At 38.6% G+C, this 22,574-nt stretch overlaps 1 protein-coding gene across 1 annotated transcript; it reads left to right on the forward strand.

The window, feature by feature from the left end:
- The first annotated feature begins 13,443 nt into the window (after positions 1–13,443).
- On the forward strand, positions 13,444–21,001 carry LOC143561230 (BRCT domain-containing protein At4g02110-like). Its single transcript, XM_077049356.1, has 11 exons — positions 13,444–13,575; positions 14,471–14,560; positions 14,652–14,756; positions 14,890–14,991; positions 15,083–15,167; positions 15,365–15,434; positions 15,600–15,644; positions 15,744–17,929; positions 18,128–18,944; positions 19,908–20,124; positions 20,219–21,001. Exons 1-11 carry the CDS (start codon positions 13,474–13,476, stop codon positions 20,753–20,755), a joined length of 4,356 nt encoding a protein of 1,451 aa, XP_076905471.1. The 5' UTR covers positions 13,444–13,473; the 3' UTR covers positions 20,756–21,001.
- Positions 21,002–22,574: the final 1,573 nt, after the last annotated feature.

Raw genomic sequence — 22,574 nt, forward strand, 5'->3', positions numbered from 1 at the left:
TAGGATTATTATTAGAAATAAAAGGGAATAATAAACTGAGTTAGTATAGGTGGTTTAAGGGGACAAAATAGAGGTCATGGTCCACACTCCACACCCTTGTTGCAGAGGTGCATAAAAAACCCGAATCTGAAATCGAACCCGAAATAAAATCGGAAACCGATTTTTTTAATACTCGGGTTTTTAATACCCGTACCCGACGCTACCTGTAGGGTACAAATAGAGTATGCATTTCGGTACTAAAACCGGAACCGGACCCGATTTGTACCCGGTAATACCCGAAAACCCGAACCGAAACCGGGTTTTTCTAATACTCGAAACCGGGCATTTCAAATACCCGATGTATACCCGAAAAATACCTTGAAAATACTCGAAAAATACCCCTAAAAGTGCAAACTTTTAAAAAGTTCAATCTATACCCGAAAAATACCCAGAAAAACCCAAAAATAAGGTTTTTCAATACATGAAAATAGGGTATTCGAATACTTGGTTTTTGAATACCCGGTTCTATACCCGACCAGAACCCGATGCATAGGGTATGATTTTTAGAGACAATACCCGGACCCGAACCCTACCTGGGTATTACCAATACCCGGTCATACCCGAACCCGGTTCTATACCCAAGCCCGGGTATTTGAAAAACCCGATTTGTGCACCTCTACCCTTGTTGTGCCAAGTGGGATGTATTTGCAATGTGTGTGTAGGACCAAGCATAAGCCAAGGTTCATAGAATATTGCCGGAGTCAAAGGACACTAACAAGCATTTAAGACCCATATTAGGGTGGTGCCCTGGTGGGTGTGGGCTTGGCATGACTAACGGGATGGTGAAGGCAGCAAGGTGGTACTCGCGGGAATAACGCCCCGCCCCTCACTGGGTGTTGAATGGCGTGGTTACGTGGAAACTGTTGCGTTAACATACAAGCAAACCAACTCAATGTACGACACGATAATATGTTTTATTTTAAAAACGGTGGGATTTGTTTGATTTTGGGATGGTTTAAAGAGAATAAAAAGAGAACTGGTTTAATATAATGTTTTAATTGTGTTTATATAAATTTCGTATTGATTAAGAAGATATTGGAATTACCTGGTGAAATTGGCGTTGAATTTGGTTCCGATTTGTCACACCCTCAAAATCCACTAACGGAGTTTTACCGTCAGAGGGTGTGAACTAACAGGATCGGAATCATTAGTTATAATCAAACCATAAAAACAAAGTTTCAAAACCATGAAAACGTTTACGAGTAATTAAATGCGGAAGCGTAAAACCATAGAAACCAATGTTGCGTCACGCAGGACGATTTAAAACCCACTGATAACAGTTTAAAATAAGTTTGCATAATTAAAAATTGTTTCAAGCAATGCATGTTCCTAAACCGCGCGCCCGCCTCGGCTACCTGAGAATAACATACTAAAAGTGTCAACACAAGGTTGGTGAGTTCACAAGTTTAAATAAAATAAAGCGTTTAGCGTTTGCGTTCAGCGTTTTGCGTTACAGCGTTTTGCATTACAGCGTTTTGCGTTACCAGATAGTGTTATGTCAATTATATATCTATAGGTAGCTAGCCTATAAAACAAGTATCACTAAGTGTTCGACACCGAAGCTGACTGTTTATCATTTGCCTTGCCACCAGGTCATCCAGGCCATGGTATGTGTTTAGCCAAGATTACACCCACTCGACCTCCAGTCGAGTTTAGCGTTGGGTGGGGTTTGTCAAACCAGTAGTACTACTCAACAATGACTCGCTATTATCCAAATATTAAACGGTTCGATGTGAATGAAGGACTTTAGTTAACGCGTTTGCCACTTAGTCTTTACAAGTGATATATAATCTATATTAACAAAATCTTAAATGCGTTTCGGAGTATGTTATCTCCCCCAAGTGAAAAGCGTTTAAAAAAGTTTAAAAAGGGGAAAGTGAAACTCACTGTTTGCGAAGAAATTCCCAAATTAAATCACCAAGATGCGCGTCACAGAAAAACTCTCTCTAGCGTTCTAAAACAACAAAGAGATTTTTCTAAGTGTCGGAATATTATCGAGTCTCTAGACCCAGCACATAATACATATGCACATAACATGTTTCGTGTTTCGTTTGTGGATCGTGTGTGACTTTAACAAGTGTAGTTGTGATACATTACATGTGTAAGCAAGTATTTTCGTGCCATGTATTCATAAAGTACATCACTAGCAATTACTCCCCGTAAGGGTAATTTGGTCAACACATAACAATTAACTAGCAACTATTCCCCACGAGGGCAATTTGGTCAAATCATTACAATCAATTAGCTATTATTCCCTGCAAGGGCATTTTGGTCAAAACGCGATAATAAATTAGCAAGTATCATGTTTCATGCATTTTCACAAAACTCAGCAGCTAGTTTCACCGAGACAGAAATTCTACTTGAAAGATTGTACTATTCCACCGATCATAGCATCTCAATTAATTTACCAAAAATCATCATAGAAGCATATATGTCTTAGGTTTCCAGAACATATTTTATTATATTTTTATTCCACATAGTTTTCTCACAATCATCAAATCATTACAGCAAACTCATAACAATCAAATTCATGCGCAACAGAATGTTATTTGCAATTCCCGTTAAACGAAAAATCCAATAAATGCAAGACCACTTGGGTTAGGTTCCTAACTCAATGAGTCAACTTCCAGAAGTGGAACCAACCCAATTGGTCTCGTAGTTCATGAGATATAACATTTAAAAAACAACCTAACAGCAGGTCTAACAGCTCAGCTTTGCACAACGTTTTTGTAAAATCATAAAAGTTAACCTTTACTTGTCCAAAAATTACAAGTTTATATTCCTTAGAAACTAGACTCAACCTAGTTTACTGTAGTATCCATAATCTCAACCAATTCTCACATTTAAACCTCGTTACAGTCAATTAAACATCAATAACACAATCTGTCCAGAAACTGTTTGCATCCAAACTCAACATATTAACTATCAATGAACCATAAGTCATTCATATAACACTCTAGACTCCATAATCACTATCCATGCACATCAACTACACATTACATACATGATTAGGGTTTTTGTTTGAACTCAAATCAAAGACACAACAATTAACACGTAACAATATCAATTATATTTATCAAATCATCATCAATACATCATCAATACATCATATGAAACACATACACACATAATCGGCTTCTAGGGTTTTCAATTAACCCATTAAACATCAAAATTAAGTATAAAGGTTGCATAGGATAGTCGTTTATACCTTCCTAGTACCTTAATCTTCGATCAAAACTTGAAATTGATGGTGTATATGTGTGTATAAGTCGACGGGAGCCAAGGGAGTAAGGGGAGGGGTTTCCGATCGGGGTTAGAGGGAAAGAAAAAGAAAAGTGTTTTAGGGTTAAGGTTTAGTATTATTTATAAACATAATATGTTACACTCAAGTCCCTCAACTTCTAAGTATTACTTATCTAGCCTAAATTAACTAGTTTGCATCTTGAGTTAACGTTTATAACCATGTTATCACATAACACATAAGTCTAACACATAACTATCACATAATTACTGTTTTGACGTTTTTCGTTTATTCACCAATCGTTTGCGTCAACTCGTTTGCGTTTCGGTGCAATTCCCGAAAGACTACACATGTAGTAAATGTTAAGCGTCATTTAAACCCTAGTTTAAATGTAATGAAGTGTGTGTTCTAGATTCAGTGATCTTAAGTTTGAATTGACGGAGTTGAGTTAACGGAGTTAACCTGAAATTGACGATTGTCACATCATTCCCATGTTAAAGAATTTTGGTCCCGAAAATTTGAGTCAAGTCGTGATGAGTGTCTGAAAAAGTAAGAAAAATTTTCAGTTTGTCATATCATCCCCTAGTAGAAAGAAATTTCGTCCCGAAATTTAATTCATACCTCCGGTGATTTCTGACTGTTTTCCGGGTTTCGCGGTTTTCTGTGTTTGGTTAGCCCTTCAAAAAGGTGAGGATACTTCTTCATCATTTGATCCTCGCGTTCCCACGTGAACTCCGGTCCACGTCTCGAGTTCCAACGAACCTTAACGATTGGAATTTTGCTGTGCTTGAGCGTTTTGGTTTCCCAATCCAAAACCTCGACTGGTTCCTCAATGAAACGTAGCTGTTCATCAACTTGTAGTTCATCCAAAGGGACTACTTGGGTTTCATCTGACAGGCATTTCTTCAAATTGGATACGTGGAATACATTGTGTACGCCACTGAGTTCCGTTGGTAGGTCCAGTCGGTACGCCACCGGACCAATGCGCTCAGTTATTCGATAAGGACCAACGTATCGTGGGTTGAGTTTGTTTCGCTTACCAAAGCGAACCACACCTTTCCAAGGCGAGACTTTGAGTAATACTTGGTCATTCACTTTAAATTCGAGAGGCTTTCGGCGCTTGTCGGCGTAACTCTTTTGGCGATCTCGTGCTGCTGCCATGCGATTTCAGATTTGAACAATCTTTTCCGAAGTTTCGAGTACCAGTTCTGGACCAGTGATTTGGCTGTCACCTACCTCTGCCCAGCAGAGTGGTGATCGACACTTCCGTCCGTACAACGCTTCAAACGGCGCTGCTTTAATACTTGCGTGGTAGCTGTTATTATACGAAAACTCTACCAAAGGTAAGTGAGGTTCCCAACTTTTTCCGAAATCCAAAACACATGCACACAACATATCCTCCAGGGTCTGAATAGTTCGTTCACTTTGCCCATCCGTCTGAGGATGGTATGCTGTGCTCATATCAAGACGGGTGCCTAGTGCGCTTTGTAGTGACTTCCAAAAGTGCGAAGTGAAACGAGAATCTCGATCAGAAATGATTGAGACAGGCACTCCGTGTCTAGACACTACTTCCTTCATGTAGACGCGAGTCAGTCTTTCCATTTTGTCCGATTCCTTAATCGCTAAGAAGTGTGCAGACTTAGTCAACCGGTCAACGATCACCCAGATGGTATCGCATCCCGTCGGTGTCTTAGGTAAAGCCGTAATGAAATCCATTGAGATGTGTTCCCATTTCCACATTGGGAGTTCCGGTTGTTGTAGTAGACCAGATGGTTTCTGGTATTCTATCTTGACTCTGGCACAAGTCAAGCATTTGCTCACGTAGGTGGCAATGTCGGATTTCATGTTCGGCCACCAGTAAAGTGCCTTTAAATCATGATACATTTTATCTGAGCCAGGGTGGATAGAATATCGGGACTTGTGAGCTTCGTCCATCACCAGAGTTCTCAACTCTCCGAACCGTGGAATCCAAATCCGGTTCTCAAAGTATCGGACCCCGTCCGATCTGGTTTCAAGTTGCTTGTTCATGCCCCGCATGAGTTCCGATGGAAGATTATCATCTTTCAAAGCTTCGTGTTGCGCCTCGCGAATCTGGTCAGGTAAGTTTGCATGAATCGTGAGTTGTAATGCTCGCACTCGTCTGGGTTTATCTGTTTCTTTTCTGCTGAGAGCGTCGGCTACTACATTGGCCTTGACAGGGTGATACTTGATGGCACAATCATAATCCTTAAGTAGCTCGACCCAACGACGCTGTCGCATGTTCAGCTCCTTCTGATCGTAGATATGTTGGAGACTCTTGTGGTCGGTGTAAATGGTAAACTTGGTACCGTACAAGTAATGCCTCCATATCTTAAGGGCAAACACCACAGCTCCGAGTTCCAAATCATGGGTCGTGTAGTTCTTCTCGTGAACCCGTAGTTGTCGAGAGGCATAAGCTATAACCTTCTCGAGTTGCATCAGCACACAACCAAGACCTTGAATAGATGCGTCACAGTGTACCTCAAAATTTTCCGTTCCCTCGGGGAGGGCTAGAATAGGGGCGCTACAAAGTTTGGTTTTCAGCAGTTGAAAAGCGGATTCTTGCGCGTCACCCCAATTGTACTTAGTGCCTTTGTGAGTCAAAGCGGTGAGGGGTTGAGCAATCTTTGAAAATCCCTCGATGAAACGTCGGTAGTAGCCGGCCAGTCCTAGGAATTACCGCACCTCAGTCGGAGTCTTAGGTGCTTCCCAGTTTTTGATGGCCTCTACCTTACCGGGATCGACATGGATGCCATTCTCGTTGATCACATGTCCTAAAAAGTGAACTTCGCGAATCCAAAACTCACATTTCGAGAGTTTAGCATACAGTTGTTCCTTCTTCAATAATTCCAGAATTACCCTTAAGTGTTCTTCATGGTCAGTTTCGTTCTTGGAGTAGACGAGAATATCATCAATGAAAACAATCACAAACTTGTCGAGGTACGCCTTGCATACTCGATTCATGAGATCCATAAATACGGCTGGTGCGTTGGTTAGGCAAAAAGGCATAACCGAAAACTCGTAGTGACCATACCGTGTTCTGAAAGCCGTCTTTGAAATATCTTCTTCGCGCACTCTCAGTTGGTGGTAACCGGATCGCAGATCGATCTTCGAGTAGTAACTCGATCCTTGAAGCTGGTCAAACAGATCATCAATTCGGGGTAAAGGATAACGGTTCTTGACCGTCACCTTGTTCAACTCCCGGTAGTCGATACACATGCGGAAAGTCCCGTCCTTCTTTCGGACAAATAAGACAGGGGCTCCCCATGGCGATGAGCTAGGTCGGATAAAACCCTTATCCAACAAATCTTGCAACTGAGTGGACAACTCCTGAAGCTCCGCCGGTGCGAGCCGATACGGGGCTCGTGCTATGGGTGCTGCACCGGATGTCAACTCGATTTGGAATTCGACTTGACGAATAGGAGGGAGTCTAGGCAAATACTCCGGGAAAACTTTCGGAAAATCTCGCACAATCGGTATATCTTCAATTGGCTTCTCCTCCGCGGGTTTCTCAACAATCTGCGCCAAAATTGCCGGATGACCCTTTCGTAGGTACTTCTGCGCCTTCATGAGGGCAATGACGCTGGTGGTCATGCCGCTTCTCTCACCTCGGATCGAAATGATCTCGCCGGAAGGGGTAGTAATGTGGACTATCTTGTCGTGACATATAATCTCCGCTCGGTTCTCGGATAACCAGTCCATGCCGACTACGACATCGAAACTACTAAGCGTAAAGGAATAAGGTCGATATCAAAGACATGACCTGCCAGTTTTAACTTACATCCCGCAAGTACATGAGTCGTTACTATAGTCTTACCGTCAGCTAATTCAACAGGAGACTTAGCATCTAACGGGGTTGGAGTTAAGTCTAAGAGTTGGCTAAAGGCTTTCGACACAAAACTCCTATCAGCTCCAGTGTCAAACAATACAGAAGCAAAACAATCGTTCACAGGGAACTTACCAGTCACCACGTACGGATTATTGCGGGCTTGACCCGACCCAATAACGAAAGCTCTTCCTTTGCCACTGCTTCCACCACTACTGCCACTTCCATTACCTCTGTTGTTGTCATTCTGTTTCAGCTTAGGACAATCTTTCCTGAAATGACCTTCTTGCCCACACTCAAAACATCCCTTCGTCGTTATAGGTGGCATAGGAGCACCCTTTGCCGCAAGGTCTCCTCTACATTCCTTCGCCTGGTGACCCATCTTTCCGCATCTCTGACACTTGACACGGTCACACGGGCCAACATGATGATAGTTGCACCTATTGCACTTCGGATATTTCCCAGCATATCCGCTCGAACCTTGCCCGCTACCGTTGTTATTGTTGTTGTGACTCTGATTGTTGAAGCTTCGAGTGAATTCGGGCTTACGGTAGTGTTGTTGCTGTGGGAGGTTCGAGGACGAGGATCTGGTGTTGTCAAACTTCCTCTTTCCGCTGCTCGGGTTGCTGTTGCTGTTGTTGTCATTACTCGGGTTGTCACGGGCTTTAGTGGTTGAACCCCTAGGTGGTAACGCACCTTGGGTCACAGCCTGATCCGTCAGTTTGTGAGCTAAACGGATCGCTTGTTGAATCGTGGCTGGTCTGGAAGACGTCACCATGCCCTGAATCTGCGGTGCTAACCCATCAAGGTACATTTCAATCCTCTTACTCGGCGGATCTACCATCCGCGGACACATCACCGCTAACTCGTGAGAACGGGTAGTGTAGGCTTCGATTTCTGAGCCCACCATCTTCAGTGACCAAAATTCTGACTCTAACTTCGAAATCTCCTCTCTCGGACAGTACTCCTCTCGCATCATGTTTTTGAACTCCTCCCAGTTCATCGCGTTAGCCAGTTCCAATCCAAGGATCTGCACGTTCGAATTCCACCAAGTGAGGGCAGAATCCTCAAGTGTTCCAGCAGCGAATTTGACCCTACTGGCAGGGGGGCAATTACACATTTCAAACGCTGATTCGGCCTTCTCAGCCCAACGCAGGAAACCTATGGCTCCCTCCGTGCCCTTAAACGAATTGGGCTTGCAGTCTAGGTAGTTCTTGAAAGTACACGTTCCAGTTGGACCTCCAGCTTGATTCTGAACATGTGCGGCTAGAGCTGCCGCCGCATGGTCATTCAACAGGGTTTGGAGTTCTGCTGCGGTTAAGTTGATGTTACCGCGACCGTTTCCAGCGTTTCTTCCAGACATCTAGGTGTTATCATTCTCAGATGTCATCGTCTGAGGACACCTCTGAGTGTGCCTCCGGCTCAGCCGGTTCTTCCTCCGGTTCCTCTTCGGGTTCCTCCTCGGGATCTTCCTCGGGATCTTCCTCAGGCTCCTCTTCGGGATCTCCTTCAGGTTCCTCTTCAGGCTCTGCCTCAGGCTCGGCCTCAGGCTCTGCCTCAGGTTCGGCTGCGTTCTGAGCAAGTTGCATTTGTAACACATCGCAACACTCTAAAGCTATCTCGGTTCGAGTCCTTGCTACTTGGAGTTGTTCTTGCAAGTCTATCATCTCGGCTTGCATCTTTCTCATAATCTTCATCTGTTGATCACTAGCCTCTTGCATTTCCTTCATTGCCGCTGCCATGCGGGCAATTTCCTCCTTAGTCTCGGTTCCGTCTTTTAACAGTCCGGAAACGTTCGCTCTCGTGTAGCGCATGTAACCCACATCACGCTCCAAACATGAAACAACAGCTGCGAGAACTCGCTCTACAGGTTCGGTTATGGGTGGTAGGGTGTTGGGGTAAGCAGAATGGTTCGGGTGAGGTAACGGGGGAACTTGTTCGCGATAGACCATACGTCTGATCATGTTAGGGTACCAATCCCAGCTAACTTCGTTTTCGTACATGCCTCCGGATAGGCGGTACCTCTTCGGTGCGAGAGCTTCGAGTTCCGGGACTACTCGGGGTGGCGATGCGGTAGGTAACTGCGGTTCCTTCCCGTGAGCATGAGTCATCGGATCGGATGATGATGATGGTAGCGTCGACATCTCTACAGGTAAGCCGTGTATGCGCGCGTATGAGTGAAAGAGGTAAAGAGATAAGACTACAAGACTACACAAACCTATGCAGTGCGTATCATTATAACTAATGGGTCGTCGCGGTTATATTCTAGTATGCATGCAGCTTCTAGTTCGCTATAACCAATGGCTCTGATACCAATCTGTCACACCCTCAAAATCCACTAACGGAGTTTTACCGTCAGAGGGTGTGAACTAACAGGATCAGAATCATTAGTTATAATCAAACCATAAAAACAAAGTTTCAAAACCATGAAAACGTTTACGAGTAATTAAATGCGGAAGCGTAAAACCATAGAAACCAATGTTGCGTCACGCAGGACGATTTAAAACCCACTGATAACAGTTTAAAATAAGTTTGCATAATTAAAAATTGTTTCAAGCAATGCATGTTCCTAAACCGCGCGCCCGCCTCGGCTACCTGAGAATAACATACTAAAAGTGTCAACACAAGGTTGGTGAGTTCACAAGTTTAAATAAAATAAAGCGTTTAGCGTTTGCGTTCAGCGTTTTGCGTTACAGCGTTTTGCGTTACAGCGTTTTGCATTACAGCGTTTTGCGTTACCAGATAGTGTTATGTCAATTATATATCTATAGGTAGCTAGCCTATAAAACAAATATCACTAAGTGTTCGACACCGAAGCTGACTGTTTATCATTTGCCTTGCCACCAGGTCATCTAGACCATGGTATGTGTTTAGCCAAGATTACACCCACTCGACCTCCAGTCGAGTTTAGCGTTGGGTGGGGTTTGTCAAACCCAGTAGTACTACTCAACAATGACTCGCTATTATCCAAATATTAAACGGTTCGATGTGAATGAAGGACTTTAGTTAACGCGTTTGCCACTTAGTCTTTACAAGTGATATATAATCTATATTAACAAAATCTTAAATGCGTTTCGGAGTATGTTATCTCCCCCAAGCGAAAAGCGTTTAAAAAAGTTTAAAAAGGGGAAAGTGAAACTCACTGTTTGCGAAGAAATTCCCAAATTAAATCACCAAGATGCGCGTCACAGAAAAACTCTCTCTAGCGTTCTAAAACAACAAAGAGATTTTTCTAAGTGTCGGAATATTATCGAGTCTCTAGACCCGGCACATAATACCTATGCACATAACATGTTTCGTGTTTCGTTTGTGGATCGTGTGTGACTTTAACAAGTGTAGTTGTGATACATTACATGTGTAAGCAAGTATTTTCGTGTCATGTATTCATAAAGTACATCACTAGCAATTACTCCCCGTAAGGGCAATTTGGTCAACACATAACAATTAACTAGCAACTATTCCCCACGAGGGCAATTTGGTCAAATCATTACAATCAATTAGCTATTATTCCCCGCAAGGGCATTTTGGTCAAAACGCGATAATAAATTAGCAAGTATCATGTTTCATGCATTTTCACAAAACTCAGCAGCTAGTTTCACCGAGACAGAAATTCTACTTGAAAGATTGTACTATTCCACCGATCATAGCATCTCAATTAATTTACCAAAAATCATCACAGAAGCATATATATCTTAGGTTTCCAGAACATATTTTATTATATTTTTATTCCACATAGTTTTCTCACAATCATCAAATCATTACAGCAAACTCATAACAATCAAATTCATGCGCAACAGAATGTTATTTGCAATTCCCGTTAAACGAAAAATCCAATAAATGCAAGACCACTTGGGTTAGGTTTCTAACTCAATGAGTCAACTTCCAGAAGTGGAACCAACCCAATTGGTCTCGTAGTTCATGAGATATAACATTTACAAAACAACCTAACAGCAGGTCTAACAGCTCAGCTTTGCACAACGTTTTTGTAAAATCATAAAAGTTAACCTTTACTTGTCCAAAAATTACAAGTTTATATTCCTTAGAAACTAGACTCAACCTAGTTTACTGTAGTATCCATAATCTTAACCAATTCTCACATTTACACCTCGTTACAGTCAATTAAACATCAATAACACAATCTGTCCAGAAACTGTTTGCATCCAAACTCAACATATTAACTATCAATGAACCATAAGTCATTCATATAACACTCTAGACTCCATAATCACTATCCATGCACATCAACTACACATTACATACATGATTAGGGTTTTTGTTTGAACTCAAATCAAAGACACAACAATTAACACGTAACAATATCAATTATATTTATCAAATCATCATCAATACATCATCAATACATCATATGAAACACATACACACATAATAGGCTTCTAGGGTTTTCAATTAACCCATTAAACATCAAAATTAAGTATAAAGGATGCATAGGATAGTCGTTTATACCTTCCTAGTACCTTAATCTTCGATCAAAACTTGAAATTGATGGTGTATATGTGTGTATAAGTCGACGGCAGCCAAGGGAGTAAGGGGAGGGGTTTCCGATCGGGGTTAGAGGGAAAGAAAAAGAAAAGTGTTTTAGGGTTAAGGTTTAGTATTATTTATAAACATAATATGTTACACTCAAGTCCCTCAACTTCTAAGTATTACTTATCTAGCCTAAATTAACTAGTTTGCATCTTGAGTTAACGTTTATAACCATGTTATCACATAACACATAAGTCTAACACATAATTATCACATAATTACTGTTTTGACGTTTTTCTTTATTCACCAATCGTTTGCGTCAACTCGTTTGCGTTTCGGTGCAATTCCCGAAAGACTACACATGTAGTAAATGTTAAGCGTCATTTAAACCCTAGTTTAAATGTAATGAAGTGTGCGTTCTAGATTCAGTGATCTTAAGTTTGAATTGACGGAGTTGAGTTAACAGAGTTAACCTGAAATTGACGATTGTCACACGATTCAACTTGCCAATGATCCCCAACCAAAGTGGTTGAGGTAAGACACCCAAAGATTTCATCTTAAAATGAGTAGGTCTTTGGATTTCAAGTTAGGCCAATGAGTATTCTCCTGAGAGTGGAATATATATGATTAGGTGGTTAGTGGTCTGTCAGTTATTTAAATGGTCGTTAGAAAAAGGGTTAGTTTTCAACCATTATCTATATGTAATGAAAACCTATTCTTTTATCTTGATTGGTATTATTCGGTTACAATCCCTTCACGGTACCTCTCGATCTATAACAACTAACAACGGCTTTAGACATATATTAACTTATATTTGACAAATTGACGCGTAAGAAGCCGAAAGCTTTTAGATCTTCAATTGTGTGTTGTTGTTGTTTTGCAATGAAACAGTTTTGTTGTCACATATTTTTTATTTCGAGCTCTTCAAATACACCATCAAATAATCCTTATAATAACACGTACTAATTTCTTTTTTAACCTGCTACCCGACAAATAATAAATAAGAAATTATACGCCATTGATAACAATAGCCCAAATCGAATTAGCGAATGGACACGAAATAAGCAAATGATTTGCTGTCTCCAAATAAGCGCCAGGACAAGGCTATATATTTAGAACAACTTTTTCCGAAGTTTGGTTACAAGGCTCATCTCATCTCTCTCTCTCTTGACAAGTTTAGTTACTATTAACATAAGTTTACATGTGAACCAATATTAGTTAATATGTCAATTTACATTATAAATTTAACTTAAAGTAAAATTAACATACTAAACATACAAATAATTAGAGTAATTAAAATTCTGAACTAGGTTGTTTATGTTATAAAAAAAATAATATGGTGCAATAATAATAATAACTTTAGTGTTAACATAATTACTTTAGTTATCTGTACACTTTCGATAAAAGCTATTTATATTTGATCCAAATACTTTATATTAATACGTAATAATTCGAGTTTCCAACCGTTTTTTATAAATTTACATGCACCTTGGTAAACCAACTAACGGGTTGGGCCGAGTTTTACAACTCTGGATAAACGAGTACATGACCCAATACCAAGAAAATAAAAATGAATATGACGTGGAGCATCTTGAACAACACACGTGTCAGTCAATACTGCAATCTTCATTTTTGACTCAGCAGCGGGAACTCCCAAAATTTTTATTTTCCCTCGCTCTATTAAAATGGAAATAATAATAATACTCGTGTGAAATTCCTTTTTTACCCCTCGCCGTCAATCTTTCACTCCTTCCTTCCCCTAGAAGCTTTGCATATCACTCAAAAACTGCAACTCATTCATTTATTTTATATATAATAATATTATTATTAATAATATTACTTTGGGTAATCAGTTTGGGCGAGAATGTACGGATCAACGATGCATAATAATCAAAGCTCACCACCTCAACTCTTTCGTGGTATCCGCTTCGTTCTTCTCGGGTTCGACCCGATCCAAAAGTCTCAGGTTTCTAATTTTTACTTTTATTTATTTATTTATTTAAATTCTGCATATTAATTGGATTGCTCGATTCATGAATGACCTACGTTGACAAGTTGGTTTAGTTTTTCAATTGTAATAGTAATAGGATTAGTATAGTTAGGGTTTTAGATTTATATATATGGGGCTTTTGATGTGTCTTCAATACTGAATTGTTGTAATGAGTAGAAATCGCTAAGCGCTATTGATTAATCGAGATTAATAGGCGTTAATCGGATTGGAATATATATATGTAAATGTTCAAATATAATTATATACATGTATAATCACCAAAGTTTATATATAAATGTTTTAATTTTCACCGATTTTGACGAAATGGCGATTAATCAACCACTAGTCGGCTGGGTACTAGGCGGGAATTAATTGGTGCCTCGATTTTTACCGCCTAGGTAACGAGTTTTCGAGTTAGTATCTTTTAGCAATATTAAAGTGGTTATCGATTCTGTGCCTTGACATATAATTGGATGATATGTTTTGCAAATCAATTTTTTCGCAAACTGTTTTTCGTTAGTGATGGTAAATGTTAGTGATGACTTATTTACCGTTCACTCCTATTTTTAGGACATGTTTGGGGATTGAGTTTGAAAACAGCTTATTGACTTATTAGCTTTTTCAAAAAGCTAATTTGAAAAGCCAGGATTTGGCGTTTTTAGAAAACAGCTTTTTAATCATTTCAAAAAGCTAAAATAAGAGAGACTTTTGTGTTTACCAAACACTTTTTTAGCTTATTGGCTTTTTAAAAAAGCCAATAAGTCAATAGGTTGTTTTCAAACCTAATTCCAAACTTGCTCAAAGTTTATGCTTCTAAGAATTTGTAACATAAAATTGATGCTTGCTACGTTTTCTTCTAATAATTTTACAGGTTTCTTGGAAGCTTGTTCAGGGCGGCGGGATTGATGCTGGCCGATATGATCCCAATTGTACTCATGTTATTGTTGATAAGCTTGTTTATGTAAGTTTACTAATTCTAGTTCTTGTGTTAGCTTCTTTGTTTCTCTAATTTGTACTTAAGTATTGCATACATTTGTGCTTGGTTTTTGCAGGATGATCCACTATGCGTTGCTGCTAGACAAGATGGCAAGATATTGGTCTCTAGCCTATGGGTTGATCACAGTTTTGATGTCGGGGCACCGGTGGATACAACCTCGGTCAGTACCCAAATTCGATTTATGTTTACTGCTCTTTGGTTATATTTTGAATCTATTCAGGATTGGTACTGGTTGTAACTGGATTATACATTTGTTGGTATGATTGTTTAAAATGTTTTTATATTTTTATCAGGTAATGTACACACCAGTGAGAGATTTGAACGGAATTCCGGGTGCAAGGTCACTAGTTATATGCTTGACAGGATATCAATGTGAAGATCGGGAGGACATTATGGTTAGTCTATTTCCAATATGTTATTTTTACTGCAAACTTTAGGATGATGGATTTATATCATCTGAAAGTTTTGTTGTATTCTATATTTCAGACCATGGTTGAATTGATGGGTGCCAAAGTTTCGAAACCGCTGATAGCAAACAAGGTTACTCATCTTATATGTTACAAATTTGAAGGTGTGTTAATTTCTTTCACTTGACTTCAAAGTTCAAATATACGAGTGTGTTCTTTTGGTATTGTTTTCTGAATGAAGGGTGACACTTTGCTTGGTTCGTAAACTATACATATAATATTTTTGAATGTTTATTTTCAGTTTATGCAATTTTCATATCATGTATATGTGTTTAGATATTTTTTTTCTTTATTTTAACAGGAGAAAAGTATCTGCTTGCAAAGAAAATGAAGAGAATAAAGCTTATAAACCACCGATGGTTGGAAGACTGGTACTGATCTTGTTCGCCTACTCTCTATGTTTTATAAGCTAGCTATGCATTAAACCATGTTTTAACTTTCAACTTATGATTTATTTATCATTCACTCCCATTTTAAGCTGTTATAAAGTGTAAACCTCCTTAAACTTTATTCTCCTTTTCTTTTTCCTTTTTCAGTTTAAAGGCTTGGAAGATTGTACCTGAAGAAGATTATTGTAAGAGGTACGACTATACAGACTTGCTCTTATACATGTATGGCATATATAAATATGCCTTTATTGTTTATAGTTTTTGACTCATCCCATTTTATCTTCACTACAGTGGTTATGAGTTGGAGATGGAGGCTGAAGCCAAAGATTCTGAAGATGAACCCGAAGGCGTTACCACAAGGCACAATGATGGAAAAATAACAAGCCCACATCATTCTCATTCTCTGTTATCAAAGCAGGAGATCCCCACTACCATATCGAACACCAGTGCCTCTAACTTGTTTAGTAATGCCCAAGAAACAGTGTCAGTTACCATGAAAACCAAATCCGGCCAATCCCCTAATGCTCATGAGATTAAAGACAAGCGCCAGGATACTGAAAATATTGCTAGCTATTTTACCTCTGAGCTGTCAAATCGTTATGAAAAAACCATAAGCCGTTCGCCAGCACAAAACAACCTCATTTCTGCCTCCATATCAGCCAACAAGTCTCCTCAAAATGAAGCAAGAAGTTACTATATGAAAGATCCAATTGGAACCTCACCTTCAAATATAGACATGAAGAGCAATACCAGCAGTGCTAAAAGACTGAATAAGCTTAATTTCAGTGATGCCTTTAATATGTCTTCTTCTTTGGTACAAAAAACGACTCCTTACAACAGTCCTGCTTTCCGTCCAGAAGATGAGCAAAATGATGTATCTTCTAATAAGAAGTTGGATATTTCTGGTGGTAGTTTTAAACCACAACAGATAAGTCAAAATAATGACGTGGAAAGTCCATTTCAAGAGGTGAAAAAAGATACCCCAATTGAAAAGAGTCCTGCTCGTACCCCTTCTTCGAATATATATGGAAGGAAGTCCTCAAGTTCCAATGGTAAAAATGTAATTTCTGACGTGCCCATTTCCAGAACCTCCACTTCAGAGATTGAAGACTTGAATGCAGTACAAAGACCACAGACAGAATATAACGAAACCAGCTTGTCTACAAAATTTAATAACAGAGATGTGGATATGTCAGAGAACGCGATGCATTCTCCATCTGCAGTTAGTTCTGATATTCAGAAATCTACTCTGAATTTGGAGATCAATGAACAAAGTGCTGGATCAAATTCAAAACCTGTCAGAAAGAAGTCAATTAGCAAGAAGTTATCAGGTTCCAAACTTACCAAAAAGAATACTGTGAACCAAAAAGGTTCAATCTTTTTGAAGAACACTGATCCAGTAATTGATGACGAGAATCTATTCAAGTATCAGCAGTCCGAAAAAGTTTCTCCAGTGGCCAAATCAGGGACGGAAATGAAAACCGGGGTTATTAGTGGCATGCAAGTTGATATTATGTCTGAGAACAAGGCTTTATGCATGGATGATGAAACCGAGCCCCCAGACGATAAAGATGAGGCAGGCAAAGAGAAACTTGAAGACGATGTGCTGGAAAATACTGTTAATGTATTGATGGAAGAGAAAGCAGAAGGGAATGTAGATAGCGAGGATCTTGTGGGTGAAATCCCTCTGATCAGAAAAGGTAAGAAACTCACTGCTCTTTCTATGAAAGAGGTAACTGATAACAAGTCTGATAAAAAGAATGAACTTGTGATTGACGATGGTTTCGAGATACAAGAAATTAGGGAAGAAGCAACTCCAAATCGGGCTAAGAGGGCAAGGAATATTGTACATGATTTGGAGAAACCTATGGAAGTGAAGAGAGTAGGTGTTTGTAATGATCTTGAGCATAGTAATGATGTGAATGCTGACATGGATATAGAGAATGTTGTGAACAAGAAGGAAACTAATAGAAATAAGCGTTCACTGGGTAAAGTTATAATAGACGTGAGCAAGAGATATGGAACTGATTTGGAAAAATCTGTGGAAGTGAAGAAATCAGGTGTTTGTAATGACCCTGAACGTAATAATGGTGAAAAGGGTGATGAAGTGAATGCTGACATGGATATAGAGAATGCTGTGAACGTGAAGGAAAATAATAGAAATAAACGTTCACTGAGTAAAGGTAAGAAAGATGTGAGCAAGAGAAGTGGGACTGATTTGGAAAAATCAGTGGAGGTGAAGAAATCAGGTGCTAGTAATGATCACATGCATAATCATGATGAAAAGGGTGATGATGGGGATGCTGATATGGATGAAGAGAATGTTGTGAACAAGAAAGAAACTAGCAAAAACAAACGTTCGCTGAGTAAAACTAAAAAAGATGTGAGCAACAGAAGTGGAACTGATTTGGATAAATCAGTGCAAGTGAAGAAGTCAGATGCTAGTAATAATAATGAGCATAATAATGATGAAAAGGGTGATGATGTGGACCCTGATATGGATATAGAGAATGCTGTGAACACGAAGGAAACTAATAGAAATAAGCGTTCACTGAGTAAAGCGAAGAAAGACATGAGCAAGAGAAATGGAACTGGTTTGGAAAAACCAGTGGAAGTGAAGAAATCAGGTGTTAATAATGTTCCTGAGCTTAATGATGAAAAGGGTGATGATGTAGATGCTGACATGGAAAATCAGAATGTTGTAAACAGGAATGAAACTAAGAGAAATAAACGTCCACTGAGTAAAACTAAGAAAGACGTGACCAAGAGAATTGCAACAGATTTGGAAAAGTCTGTGGAAGTAGAGAGAGCAGAAGCTGTTGGTAATGATCCTGAGCATACCAATGAAGAAAAGGATGAGGATGCGGTCGCTGACATGGATATAGAGAGTGTTGTGAACGAGAAGGAAACTCAGAGAAATAAACGTCCTCTGAGTAAAACTAAGAAAGGCACGAGCAAAAGAAAAGTATCTGATTTGGAAAAATCAGTGGAGGTAAAGGATAATGATAATGATGGAGCTGACAAGGATGCTGATGTGGATACAGAGAATGTTCTGAACAAGAAGGAAACCAAGAGCAATAAACGTCCACTGAGTAGAACAAAGAAAGATGCCACCAAGGCTGTTAACAAGAAGGGAAAGCCAACTTGTAATCAGGCGGTTGAAACATGTGATGTGGAAGAAGCACAAAAGGAGAATGTTCAGATTCATGTTAATGATCAGAGTAATGGTAAGAAACTTGCATCTAAACCTGCTAAAGAAGTCCTTGAAAAGAATTGCGATAAGGGGGATTCAAATGTTTTAAAAGATGAACCTATGTGGTTTATATTAACTGGACATCGGTTGCAAAGGAAGGAATTCCAGCAGATAATCAAGCGGTTGAAAGGAAGAGTATGCAGAGTTACTCATAACTGGTCTTATCAGGCAACTCATTTCATTGTCCCTGATCCCATTAGGAGAACCGAGAAGTTCTTTGCTGCTGCTGCTTCTGGAAGGTATAGGTCTTTGACTTTTGACTTTCTTGGTCAATGTACTCTTATGTAAATTTCTAAACAGGGCAAATCGTAGGAATAAGAAGTGAGCTTTATACTGATTTTTTTTATAATCATTGGTCATTTAGGCTTAATATGCCAGTCAACTTATATTTTATTTCTGACTGTTGCAATGAAACTTGAAACTCATTTTTTTGCTGATTTAAGTAAAATTGTTGATCCACATCTTTTTTTACCAGTGTCGGGTTAATGGTCTGTAGTTCTGTACTGTTCAACCCAAGCACTACCCATATTTTTAAAAGAATCAACCCTAATCCACCACTTAGAATTGCATAACCCGAACATGACTTTTTAATTTATTTATTTAAATGTGTCAAATAAGTTATTGAGTTGGCGGATAATAATCGGATTTTAAATGTGTTATCTAGCTGGTGGGTTGAATAAATGGGTTGAACAGGTTGATGGGCCAATATGTTATTTAAATGGGTTAAATGGGTCAACCAGCATATGACATGTTTAAGTAAACAAGCCAATTGGAATATGGCCTATCAATTAAATAGGTTAGGTATGACAACCCAAAGTCTCACTGTATTTGCGTTGTGTTAGAAGTTGCCACCCCTACTAATTTGTCATTTGAAGAAACCAATTTCTTTTATTTTTTTTCACGTAAGCATTTTATATTGCACATGTGGCAGCTGAGATGGCATGGTAACTAGTTTCCCATCTGTTATTTGCATTTGAAGTCAGTTGCAAACTTGCAGTTGTGGTTAATTGCTAAAATTGTTAAATTTTTGGGCCTAATTCAAAGTTGGTTTCTAAAAGTTTGGAAAGCGTTTAAAGTTTCTCTCTTTTCATTCAGTTTGTCTCATAATAACGTCGTGTTCAACTGCACGTGTTTTGCTTATTTTTGTGTCACACACTTTACGTATATTTCAGAAACCGGAACCTAAATGTTTCATGCTGCAGGTGGATTTTGAAGACTGATTACTTATCTGCAAGTAACCAGGCAGGTAAATTTGTAGCAGAGGAGCCTTATGAATGGCACAAAAATGGCCTAAGTGAAGATGGTCAAATTAGCTTAGAAGCACCACGAAAATGGCGCCTCATGAAAGAAAAAACCGGCCACGGTGCATTTTACGGGATGAAAATAGTCGTCTACGGGGAATGCATTGTCCCACCTTTGGTATATAAATATCATCCTATGATCTTTACTCATGTCAATATATCATCTTTTTCTTTTATGTTTCACATGTTTTACTCCTGATTTATTTTTTCAGGATACTCTTAAACGGGCAGTGAAGGCTGGCGACGGGACCATACTGGCAACATCTCCACCATACACCCGCTTTTTAAACTCCGGTATCGACTTTGCTGTTGTCAGCCCCGGGATGCCACATGTCGACGTGTGGGTGCAGGAATTCTTAAAATACGAGATACCATGTGTGTTTGCTGATTACCTTGTGGAATACGTATGTAAGCCTGGATACCCTCTTGAAAAACATGTTCAATATGGTACAAATGCTTGGGCGGAGAGGTCGTATAACAATTTACAAAACCGGTATGAAGCTGATGCTTCTGAGCCCGAAACTCCAGAAAGTAATGATGTGGCATGTGAGGTGTGCGGGTCACGTGACAGAGGCGAAGAAATGTTGATATGCGGGGATGAAGGCGGTTCGATCGGGTGTGGTGTCGGCACACATATTGATTGTTGTGATCCACCATTTGACAGTATTCCTGAGGAGGATTGGTTTTGTAGCAAGTGTAGCAAAAATAACAGCAAGAATAAAAAGGGTGGCAAAAACAAAGGCAAGTAACACTATGGTGTGAATTTGTACATATTTAATGGGCTTGTAATGCTTATTTGAATTCCAAGTTAAATGTGAATTTAGCATCATTTATAAGTCCAAAGGAGACTACCTACTGGACTATATTTGCCTTGGTTCATGGGCTTTGAAATGTTAAGTGAGGACTGATTTTGATTGTGTATTTAGATTAGGCCCATGAGGTTCCAGCCTATGCATCAGGTCTGTTTTTCTGTTTGGACATTCCGGATTCTGGTTATATTTTATTATTATGGGTTAAGCTAAATGTACGCACGGGAGAATATTACTATGAGAATAGAAATGCATCATTTATATTTTTAATTTTAAAAGTTTTATAAATAAAGTTAGGTATCCATGTCCACTTGTGTATCGTATTTTTGACCGAAGAAGCATCGGACATGTTGGGGTTCTTACCTTCTTGGGATTTCATGGACAAAGATCTGCTTTTTATTATATTGACAATACTGATTTACTTTAGTAGACATGGGTGTAGAAAACGCCTCTCATTTTGATGAATTGGAAGCATCTATTTTCCATTTTTATTTATCCACTTAATATCTTTGTTTCGTGTGTTCCGTGGAGGAGTTGGATCTCTGATTTAATCTTAGGATACCACCTAATTAACAATAACTGTGGTCAAAGAGTTAAATAGGTCGGGAAGAAAGAGTCTCAGGTTGAGTTGGACGACATACATCTTGGTCCCACCATCACTGTATCTCACTATTCCTTTGTCTTTAAAAAGAATGAACTAGTTAGTTTGCTTTTAATACTTCATTTATGCTCTGGTATTTATATTAGCTTTGAATGTGTTAAGAAAATGGTATAAGGTGTACAATATATGCAAAAACAAATTGCTTTGATGGTTTAATCCTATAAACAAAATATGTATGGCAAGAAACATAAAATTAATATTTATTAAAGAAAAAATTTCTCATAGTGTTTAATTTTACTAATATAGTGATCTAGTAGTATGTACTCTTAAGGGGGTAAACTGGTAAAGAGTCGTATATTTACTTTATTATTTATAAATTTCATAAAATTATATTTTGCTTTTTATACATATAAAAAATTTCCATATCCTAAAATGGTTCATAGATTATAACAACAAAACCAACAGCCTTTTTCCGCCTATTTAGTAGAAGTTTGAAATAATATATTCTAAGCAACTGATTCTATTATTAAAAAAATATACGTAAAAAGCCTCTGAAAAAACTATTTGAAAGAAAAATTGTAACTTTAAAAAGGTGTGAAGTGTGAACACGAAATTTGAAAATTAAATTACTAATTAATATAGTCAGTTGTTATCAGGCAACGGGACAAAAATGTAAATAAATAACGATAAAAACATCTTGCTTTCCATGTAAAATCAGATTCGGTATATAATTATTTTTAGTATAATTTAAAATGGATGGGTTGTAATTTGTAAAGAAGTATTAAAAAAACACAGAAAATAAAATAAGATGATGATTGGGTAGGCCTTACATCATCATATCTGGCCACGACTTCTCCTCTTTTCAATGTTTCCAACATTCAAACATCACGTGCTCTTTCTTTTTTGTTACATTTTCAGTCCCTCTACTTTTTAATTATTATCATGATATCCAAGTAATTTCTAATATTCTAGTATTGATCATATAATAAAATCATAAAAATCATGGTATGTAATTGAATTTAACATAATCAACAATTTAATCAATTGAATTGACTAGGATAGAAAGAGTAGCTAAATAGAGTAATATATCAAGAATAGATGAAATTAATAAAAAAAAAAGGTTTTTATTTTATATATAAAGTCAAATAGAAAAAAAAA

This window comes from Bidens hawaiensis, unplaced genomic scaffold (genome assembly GCF_021521415.1).
Source record: "Bidens hawaiensis isolate Kalapana, Puna unplaced genomic scaffold, B.hawaiensis_p1.1 tig00020643_1, whole genome shotgun sequence".
Classification (NCBI taxonomy): Eukaryota; Viridiplantae; Streptophyta; class Magnoliopsida; order Asterales; family Asteraceae; genus Bidens; species Bidens hawaiensis.

What these genes read in the sequence shown, in the direction of transcription:
- LOC143561230 (XM_077049356.1), top strand. Translation starts at nt 13,474, where the DNA reads ATGTACGGATCAACGATGCATAATAATCAAAGCTCACCACCTCAACTC. An exon ending in TTGTTGATAAGCTTGTTTAT is followed by an intron (nt 14,561 to 14,651) that starts GTAAGTTTACTA and finishes TGGTTTTTGCAG; the next exon opens with GATGATCCACTATGCGTTGC. An exon ending in GAAGAAGATTATTGTAAGAG is followed by an intron (nt 15,645 to 15,743) that starts GTACGACTATAC and finishes TCTTCACTACAG; the next exon opens with TGGTTATGAGTTGGAGATGG.